Source organism: Gekko japonicus, unplaced genomic scaffold (genome assembly GCF_001447785.1).
Source record: "Gekko japonicus isolate JY-2015 unplaced genomic scaffold, Gekko_japonicus_V1.1 scaffold469, whole genome shotgun sequence".
Classification (NCBI taxonomy): domain Eukaryota; kingdom Metazoa; phylum Chordata; class Lepidosauria; order Squamata; family Gekkonidae; genus Gekko; species Gekko japonicus.
The window spans coordinates 105,042-115,929 of NW_015173138.1; the positions used below are offsets into that span (position 1 = coordinate 105,042).

Consider the following 10,888-nt stretch of genomic DNA (forward strand, 5'->3'; position numbering starts at 1 on the left):
TCTCTGGGCGGTTCACATAGTGCGTATTTAATCACGCTGAGACCTAACTAGGGCCACACATATTTCTGGGGCGGGGACAGCCTACTGGCACCCAGGTGATGGATCTTCTTATTGTTTCTGGGTCGGCTTGGCGTCTTCTTTCGGCAGACTCCCTGGCGGCAGTCTCCGGTGGCTTCTTGGGCGGCTGAGGCAGGACCGCGCAAGCGCACGCTTCATGCTTGCTTCCGGCGTCGGCTCTGTCCAGGAGGCTCCGCCGCGCCCCGATTGCACTCCGTCGCTCGCTTCCCGGTCTCTGCCTTTAGACGTCACCGGCTGCACACGTTCTTCTTTTGCTGGCCACCAGGGGTTGCTCGACCGCGTCCACCATCACTGCTTCACCGCCGCTGATGATTCTCACTCTGCTGCCGTCTCTCGCTCTCTCTCTGCTGCCGTCTGCGCCATTCTCGCGCCGCCGCCACACACCACACACCATTTAAGGAGGGTGCCCCCTACCCATCTAAGGGTAGGTACCCATTTCTCTACTCGCTATTTTAGGTGTTATTTTTGCTTTCGAGCCGCTGGGTGGGCGGGAGCTGGGACTAAGGGTCGGGAGCTCACTCCGACCACAGTGGTTCTCAAACAGCCACAATGGCTGTTCATAGATGTTATTACAGCAGGCGTTTTACCGCCTGCGCCACCGCTCCCTGCTATTTTTCAGAAATGATTTGGAAAATATCTGAACACCTTGTCTTAAAATATTTTATTCATCATGTTAAAATAAAATGTTCCATAATCAATTTTTTTCTTTTCTTTTTTCAATTTTTCCAATTTTTCAGAAAAAAACAAAAAAAGGCTTCAGGAAAAAAACGGGGGAAACGGGTTTTTCCCGAATTTTTCCAGTTTTTTCCCAGGCCTTCACATCTCTACATAGGAACGGTATTCCTTAAAATACACACTCTGGAGTATCCTACTGAATCCAATGAGCATGCTTAGTTGTGCAGGGTTAGGGAATTTATTTATTTATTAAAATATTTATGTTAACATTTCAGTTTTAAAAAGACACTCACAACTAGCTCCACCTTAACTTTCAGAAAGTAAGAACAGTTCAGGGTTGCCTCCAAACGTGCCCCGTCCATGAACCGAAATTGTTTATATACAAGTGTATTTCCCATTTGAGCACAGAGCCCCCTGGCCTTCAAAAACAGCTTTCGGGAAGCTGCGGATGGTCTGCAGAGGTGGGAAACTTAAATCTCTGCATGAAGCTCCTTTCAAGGTTCTTTGGATCCAATTTGAATGCTCTAAAGCACAGATTCCCAGTCTTTGATCCTGCGGGCCTCTTTGGAATTGACACAAAGTGGGGGGGGGCACAGTCACAAAATGGCTGCTACAGGAGGTGGATCCAACTACAAAATGGGTGCTGCAGGAGGCAGAGACATACACGCAGAGGAAGCCCAAGTGGATGGAAGAAGATAGGTAATTTTAAAAATATACTGGGAAATAGGAGAGAGAATAAAAGGCAGCAGCTGCTGAAACATTATTTCAATCTGCCCGGCATTATTTCAATCAGATCTCCAGTGGCCAATCAGACACTGTTTCCTTGCACCCAACAAGTGTTTTTAGAAAGTGGGTGGGACCATGTGAAGATCTGGCCCACCAGGGTTTCTAAAACATTTCACGCCCATTATCTTCTCATTATAAACAATCCAATACTAGTTTTCCCATTTTGCACTGGGATGGGGGGTGCTGAGAGATCTCGGTTTATCTAGAGAGCCAGTTTGGTGCGGTGGTTAAGTGCGCAGACTCTAATCTGGGAGAACCGGGTTTGATTCCCCACTCCTCCACTTGCACCTGGCTGGATGACCTTGGGCAAGCCATAATTCTGGCACAGCTGTTCTTGAAAAAAGAGCAGTTTCTGTCAAGAGCTCTCTCAGCCCCACCTACCTCATAGGGTGTCTGTTGTGGGGAGGGGAAGGGAAAGGAGTTGTAAGCCGCTCTGAGACACGTTTGGGTAGTGAAGGGCGGGGTATAAATCCAATCTCTTCTTCTTCATCATCTAAATACACCCGATACTTTCATGGCAGAGGTAAGTTTCGAGCTACAGGCATCCTAGCAGGATAGCCACTAAGCTACACCAAATCACATGGTTACTATTTAACTGTGCCCACAGGGGCTCACTGACACACTCTGACTTTCTTGAAGCACAGCAGATGCAGTTCAGCAGTCCCTCTTAAACCAAGAAGGTTTGTTTCTTCAGCCATACCTGAAGAGGCCTGTAAGAGCACAACCAATCCTGCTGGTCGATCTTCAGTGGAAGGGCCGCTCTGGCCACAAATCACACAATCGTACATGGCTTCTGAAACATGCTGTTCCGCTGTTGTTATCTCCATAGCAATATCTGCATCTGGCGATTCTGATGAATGGAGGAAAAGGGCAGAGGGAATTAACAAGAGATTCTTGAAAGGAAAAAGTTAAAATGTCTGTCATTTCAACTACCACAATACGCAGTGCATTTTTCCAGTTTAGTATACTTGACGTTTAATTTTTTCCAACAGGGAGCTTACTGTAAATTTCCATACTAAAACAAGCATGGACTTGGTAATATTTGGGTGGCAGCAGTTATTAAGATACAATAGACACAGACTGAAAGAAAAAACAAGTTTAAAAAATGCTGAAGAAAATACAAGATATATATAAAATATAAAAGCAATTCTGCTATACTACTGACTTTGGAATGTGTTAGATGTTCAGTACCATGAACCAAGAAGACCTCTTTTGTCTTGGATATTTCAATTCTTAGGGCCAAACTAGCATCCTTGAGTCCATCACAGGGATATGGTCCCATTTTCAATGCTGGATTTTTACTTTTCAAAACATTGCAGGGGCCTGATCCTCCTGGAGATGGCGGTGGGAGAGCCTATCATTTTGGATCTTCACAATAGTGGGGGAGGCAGAAGCCCTTCTTCCCCATGCACTGCACTCCCCAGCAGGATTAGGCCCCCATGGAGGTAAAGTTGGTACACACACATGCATGAGAGGTGCATGTCAAACTGCAAGCTATGTCAGGGTACCATTAGCTTTCCTAAAAGTAATGTTCCAGACTAGGAGGGGGCATCTTTCAATCACAATGGATACAATGGTGGGGGGGGGGAGCCAGGAAGAGAACAGATGTACTTCCAGAATCATGCTTCAGTATCTGACAATCTAGTGGCCAAAAGGAAGACAACCTTTTTTTTCTACAACAGGCCCCAAAGAAAAAGCAAGGATAACAGGCATCACCTAATTAATACACTAAAATCACGTAATACTGTATTAGGACCTACAAAGACATCATGACACAGCACACTATTTCTGTGATACACTGGCTGATCCTAATAAAGGACATTTCATGACATTTGTTTTTTGGACTTCTCTGCGGGTTATCAAAGCTATACTTTATAAGCGTTTATCACCACCTAGTGGCAACCAGAAGAACCAGAAGTGAAGTGGAAAAAAAGCCAGAAAAATATATTAATAGACACCTCCCCCCAAAAAAAACACCTAAGCACCATATATGTAGTTATCTGGGAAATTATGTGCAGTACATTTTTTTTGGGGGGGGGAGGTAAATCAATCGTGTACATTTTAAACTCTTAGAGGAGCTCAAGGAAAAGCGCTTTTTTCTTTTAATCACATTCACCAAAAAAAAAAGAAAAAAAAGAATGATGCCCTCTCACTAATGCATGTTTTAAAGAACATATAGAATTGGCGGGTATTTGCAGCTAAAATTCTTTTTGTGTGAGGTTTCGAAAATATGCCAATTCAAACATTAAGGCTTACCATGACAGAGAATCCAATTTCACTACAAAAATTAATATTCAATGTTAATATCATAAACATTCACTGTGTAAGTTAAAAAATCTATACCCCTCCTTTCTGCCCTGCCAGAGGCAAAGTAGTTAACAATTAAACCAAAACAATATAAGCCAATATACAAGCATATATGTTTCCCAAACAATTCACTCACCTCTTGTTAACTATTAAATCTAATTAACTCTTTCATTTAAGTTTGCACTTTCATGTGAAAGAACATAAACTAAGGATGTGGTTTTGCAAATGTTCATTGCTTATGACCTACTAAATTAATGGGAAATTTAAACAAACTATATGCTTCTCTCTTTCACTGAAATCAATTGGATTTAAATAGGATTCATAATCCGAATCTGTATTTATACAGTATCAATCTGGTAATGTATTAATACGACAGTATGATTTGTCTGTGTTGTTCATTCTAGGGCGAAAAGTCCTTTTAAAAAGCATCCTCAAATAATTGTATTTACTGAGAAACTCAAGTTGCTGTTTTACATTGGTGAAATCAAGAAGTTAACTACTAAATCTCTGAAGCATTCTCACTGCTCTTATGTACTGTAGGAGTACATTTCCATGGTGTTCATGGCTGCTTTGCATTTTGGAACAAAATTCATGTGCTATTTATATACACTTCAAAAAAAATGTTCTGCGCCAAGATTTCAAAGCCGCCATACCGTTGGCCTAAATTAATAACTTTAATCCTTCCTAGTTTATATTTAAATGCTGGCCAACACATGGTCACATGGCCTTACTGATAAATTGCAAAAGATTCAATTAATGTTTGCATGAAGGCTTAGGTAGAAAGAGGCTTAAAGCAGCTCAAAATAAAAGTTCACAAGCACTATTATTATTAATTATTATCATCTGGAACTAGTGGTTTCTCTGCACTGGTTTATTAAAGAGAGATTAACATTCTTAAGGGTTCATACTGATGTTGTATGTTACTGAAGCCGTTGGAGGCTCTAAGCCATTACTGGGACTACCTGGCACTGTTATAGGAAAAACAAATGTGCTCAGTGATTTCCACTAGCCACGCTGCTTTTCAGCTAACAAAGGATTACCAAAAATTGAATAAAATTGTAGATGGCACACTTCCATGCCCCTAATCAGCTCCAGACAATGAACTTTAGCCTTTGGTTCTGCCTAAAATTTCTGCAGACAGAAGGGATTTCCATCTATGGAGCATGACAAGCCTGCCTCCCCCCCATTGCAGCTCCTTGGCCTGGGGTCCTCCAAGAAAAGCACAGGAGGGGGAAGTTGGGTGTCCACTGTGTGAGAGCGAAATTGGTGAAAAAAGCTCCTGTTCCGTGCAGAGAAATTTTAGGCAAGATCCAAGCCAATATCTAGTGAATGGGATCTTTAAAAAACAAACGAACATCAGGCAGTGCTGGAGGTAATATCTCTGGTTCATAAGATCAACGCCGAAGTTGGTACTAAATGCCTTCGTGTTTGCTGCACTTAAGCCAATCAATGGAAGAAACAGCTAATATCCCAACATACTAAATAGTGTTTACAATCTGTAACTGGAAGCAACATTGCTCTTGCAGAACCACTGTGTGTCAAGGTGGTCCCCAAGCACTGAAGCAACTATTAGAATGTTAATATCTTTTGCTCTTGCCCAGCATGTATATTCTCAGAGGACTAGTCAAAACTAATTTATTTCCCTATCTGGATTCAGAAGAGGAGATGCTAAAAAACCTGTGTCACCTTGCTATTAAAAAGAGTACGTACCTTTTTCCTATCAAACCCCTCCCCCCCCCAATTTCCATTCAGGGACTGGAAGACTGTATTTCCCCCCTTAATTAATCCAAATGAGACTCAGCAGGCAATGTTATTACCCCCCTTGTCAAAAAGAAATTCCATATGAATTCTTTGTTGGAGGAACACTAAATTACCAATCATGTTCAATGGATTTTTTTTTAAAAAAATCATAAATGATGAAAACTAAGAGGAGATTATTTTATTTGCATGCAATCAAGACAGCTTTGAAGGTCATGGCTGAATATGTGTTTCTCTTTTAGCCTAAGGCTGGTCTCATGCCATGGAAATGATGGATGATTTTGATGGTACATTTTCTGCCAGCAGGTGAAGACTCATAAGAAGAACATAAAACCTTTGGTTTTAATTGTTCTTATGTTTTTATAATGCTTGTTTTAACAGCTAGCTGCTTTGGTGGCCCTGATGGGGCAGTAAAAGTTTTGCAAATAAATACAATACATAAATAAGAAATTATCCTTCAGTGGTTCTACTCATTGCTGGCGGACATTATCAGATAGATATGCAGTGATCACTCATTGTCACCTCATCAAAACATTCACAGCAAGGCCCCAGAGTTCCATCATGTTCTTCTCTGCTCCTGCCAGCTCAGCATGCACATGAATGTGCAAAGTTTGAAAGAACAGTCATCAATACATTTGTTAATACAATAAAATCTAAAACAGGACTTGGCCGCAACCTCATTTTGAAACTGAGCTTCTGGTTCCATGGATCTATTACTGGACACAGTTTAAAAAACTGTTTAGGTATCCTAAAATTGAGACCGAATACAGTAGTTGCTAGGAGTGTGTGTTCGGTATAAACTGAACTGAATGAATACCCAAAAAATACTTTACCAGTATTTTAACTTCCCTTCACTTGTGGAGGTGTGCCATGGCGGCGATGCAACTCCACAAGTGAAGGGAAGGCATTTTTAAATTACTTTCCTTCACCCTCTGAGTTGCGCTGCCACCACGGCATGCTTCCACAAGTGAAGGGAGAAGGCATTTTTAAATGCCAAATAAATTAGGGTTTCCCAATTATTTACTCGAATCCCAGTATCATACTGATACTGGGATTCAGGAATATTGGGAAATATTGATATTTTTCAGGTCCAATAGACCCAAATCTGAAAAAAGCCGATTTTTTTCATGCATACCCCTAGTAATTGCTTTTTTGCTCCCTACAAATTTTCTTCTGGTAGCAGTCACCCCTTCATTAATTCTGTCCTAATTTACTTTTAGCTTCATTTGCTCATCAGACCTCAACAGTATACAAGATTCAAGATTAAACACTTACCAACATCCATAGCAGTTTCCATAAAGCTTTTCTGTCTTGATGCAAATTCAGCTAACAACTTCTGCTGCCTCTCCCTAGCCTTCTGTCGCCTAGGGGAAGAATAAAGAAGGTGGATATGTAAGAGTTAGTAAACAGTGGACTAATTTGGTTTAATGTCAGCAGAACACAAGAAGTTCTCAGGTGTTTCAGAAAATCTAGAAGACCTTTTCCCCTAGATGGCATCAGCGCTAGTCTCCCAAACCCAACAACTGGACATATTCAGAAGTCTCCCCAACCTTTGTCCAAGTGTCATCTTTGTTACACACAAACCATATCTACTTCTTACACACATAGAGGCAATCTGGCTTGCTCCTTCTGACCCCCAAACCCCAGACTCTCAGGAGGCTTTCTGTGTTCTTGTGTGGCAGTCCTCTGAACCTACCAGCTTCAGGTAATTCCGATATACAACCCATCCCTCCCTCTCTACCACTGCGCCATAGGAACAGAGGACTCTAGCAGGAAGATAACATCCTCGTTACAGAAATAACTTACAAAAAGATGCTCTATAGGGTGCAAAGTTTGAAACATCAAAGGTTCAAAATATAAAGACAACCAAAGCAGGCAATCTTAGGAATCTGACTGTTAAAACTTTGTTTCTTGCCTCACTGAAATTTACCATCTATTGTCTTAGAAAAGGAGACGTTCTTCTAAGGACACTGAATAAAGGGGACAAAAGCCTACAGAAATGTATTATTCAGAAAAGGCTGCTGGTGAAAATTTTTATCTCAACAGCACTAATAGAAAATCAGAACATTTCTGTCCTAGATTCAATGCTTTTATTTTCCATTATCATGCTATAATATTTGAGGACAATGGCATAATTAGCTGCTGATATCCATAAAGGAGGGGATGACTTGTCAAATTTTATTTTTCAACGCTGTAACAGGAGTTTAAATTGCATGGCCCAAATTCTGGCTCATCATGACAGGAAGATACAATAGGAATACATAACGGAAATCCATTCACATAACAAAATCAGACAGAGATTATTTAATACTTTAAAAAAGACACACATGCACAGGCGCTCACTCAGGAAACTAGGTAATTTTATTCAAAACCAGGATGGTTCTGGGGAAAAAATCAAGACTGAATTGCTCTGGAGTTCATTATGATAGGCGGTATTAAAGTCATTGGCAGGGAACTAAAAAAGCAACTTCATAAGCTACTTATGCTACTGGACTCAGTGGTCCAACGCCTCTGCTTTAGTATCATCTGCGAACTTACATCCCATTACATTCAAGTTACAAACTCAAACACTCAGTTTTCCTTCTTCTGAAATACAACTGGGAAGTTTATTTATTTAATTGTAAATACATCCCAGCTTGCATTTTAAAAAGAAAAGCTCGATGTGCCTACAAAATACAAATCGGTAAAAACAACCCACAGAAGTAGCAGTTTCTGTGAGTCGTTAAACCTTCCGGGTTCCTGAGTAGATATAAATTACCCGTCTACCATTTTTCTTCTCACATTGACACCAAGAGTATTCCATCTTTCTGTGTTATACCTCTGAGGATGCCAGGCACAGCTACTGGTGAAAGATAGCCAAGACCACAGCCATACAGCCCGGAAAATCTACAACTAATGAACTCCGGCTGTGAAAGCCTTCAACAATATACTTCTGGGTTGGATTGTACGGCCTCCTTTCACTAATTTGTACCCTATGATTTGTTTTCATCAAGCTTTCCTTAACACAAAGTCAAGTCAGACTTTATTGGCATATATCAGTAGAACAAAGTATAGAAGCAGGACACTGTATTACAAATACATTGAATAAAATAATAGGCTGCACCTGTACTTTTCCTTGGCGTAGCAGCATGGCGGATTGAAGGAACTTAGCCACTTTCTCAGTTACTTCAACAGAGGAATCATTCAAAAGTTTGTAAACTTTATGGGAATCTGAAAAGCCCATCATGTTGGCCAATATAGTTTAGATATTTACATTTCCCCTCAAGTTGTTTTTGGTTAAAGAAAAAAGCTGGAGGACAGCATCACATCTAATGTAACACAATTTGGCTGATTAGGCAGTTCCCTTCTTCGAATGTAGTGACTTGGCAATGGTCATCCACGCAATGGTCACCTCGAGATTAGACTCTCTACACGGATATACCCTTGTCCCAAATTCGGAAGCTGCAGCTGGTGCAGAATGCGGCAGCCAGGCTGCCACTGGGTCTCTCTCCATGAGAACACATCCAGCCTGCGCTGAAAGCATTGCACTGGCTGCCTATAGCATGCCGAATTTACATCAACGTGCTGGTGCTTACCTATAAAGTCCTATATGGTCAGGGACCAGCATACCTAAGGGACCACCTTTCCTCACATGTTCCCAAGAGAGCACTGCGTTCAGGGACACAAAATCTCCTAGTGCTCCCTGGCCCAGACTGGCCACTACCAGGGCTAGAGCCTTTTCCGTGGCAGCGCCGCACTGGTGGAAAGAGCTCCCTGAGGACACCCAGGGCCCTGTGGAACTTACTTCAATTTCACAAAGCCTGCAAGACGGAGCTCTTCTACTAGGCATTTGACCACACTTAACGTCCTGATAACTTGGAGCCTCCCTGGGATTGTTTGCATCATCTAAATCTGTACTAACTGACTCCTGTTACGGAAACATTGGATTATGACTGCCGTCACACAGGAATATATGTATGCATTGCACTTTAGATTTTATGCGTTTTTAAACACACAGAGAGTACTCCATCTTGACACAAAGATGTCAAGATCTTTCTGTGTTATACCTCTGAGGATGCCAGTCACAGTTCTACAATGCCAAGACCACGGCCACACAACCCGGAAAATCTACAGAAACTTTTAAACTGGTTTTCTTTTTAAATAATTTTTATTTCAAAGTATCAATTACCCGAGGGAGCTGTTAAAAAAGATGGAATTTGGAACGAAATGTATGCATGCTATAAATACGGTTTTTAAACTGTTTTGACGCTTTTATGTAAGCTGCCCTGAGCCTGCTTCGGCGGGGAGGGTGGGGTATAAATCCAATAAATAAATAAATTTAAGGTTAAGTAGAAATAAATTCATAACCTGCAGCATCTGAACATACTGCTACTACTCACAGCCAGTAATGCAAATTTAGGGTGTTAGACGTGGAGAAGGTGGCAAGGGGTGCAGAAAAGCTTTCTGGACAAGACAGATCGAGGTGAGTGAGGTCTGCAGACAAAGCATGCTAGTACTTAGCATCCAGGTTGCCCTTTACGTGTAAGATCTCATTAATCCCTTAAAACTAGTTAGTTAGGTAGCAGTAGTATTATGACTATACTAAAAGTAGTGCAAAGGGGCTGGGGAGGGGATGGAAGAGAAGCAGCTTACAGGGGACTCGATCCAGGCTCCTGGCTATTTGCCAGTTTTTTATATTTACCAGCAAGACAGTATAAAGCTACTGGAATAATAAATATTGGAACAAAATTAAAAAGCATATAGCATCTTGTGGGATACAACACTATGGTGTAAGGAGGGAAGTGGCAAAGATCCTTTATGCTAGCAGCGGCAACTTCCTCCAGCACAAGGGATCTTCTTTCAGTGAAACAGGCTTGTGGCAGAAGTTTTCTTGCACTGGATGAAAACACAGCCATTAATGGAATGGATCTGTAGGAGCCAACTTAACAATAATGATAGTGAAACCATGTATCTGCTCCACAGCAGCCAGAGCTGAACTTCTAAGATATCCAAAACAAAAATCTCAATTACATCTTCATTACAATATGAAGCAAATCAGAATACAGTTAAATATCCTTTAGCTCCACACAAAACAGGATGCAATCATATTATGAGGCAAATTTTCACAATAATATTTCTAAGAGACTCTCAGCCAGGATTATGCCTTTATTGAACAGGCTAACTGTAAACAGATACTCCTAATAAAGAGACATAAACAAACTGACAGATTCAGTACAACGCTGTGATTTTCCACAATGGCCCACAGGGCTCAACAGAGACTTGGGGGGGGGGGGGGCGTTTGGGC

At 41.4% G+C, this 10,888-nt stretch overlaps 1 protein-coding gene across 4 annotated transcripts in view; it reads right to left on the minus strand.

The window, feature by feature from the left end:
* The window catches only part of UBR3 (ubiquitin protein ligase E3 component n-recognin 3 (putative)), a 130,140-nt gene that overhangs the window by 55,888 nt on the left and 63,364 nt on the right, over positions 1 to 10,888 (minus strand). For all 4 annotated transcript variants that reach the window (XM_015422265.1, XM_015422264.1, XM_015422263.1 and 1 more), the window contains 2 exons: positions 6,880 to 6,968; positions 2,240 to 2,389 (listed from right to left, as the gene is read on the minus strand). In XM_015422265.1, the coding sequence (XP_015277751.1) occupies positions 2,240 to 2,389; positions 6,880 to 6,968 (239 nt within the window). The remainder of the gene's footprint in view (positions 1 to 2,239; positions 2,390 to 6,879; positions 6,969 to 10,888) is intronic.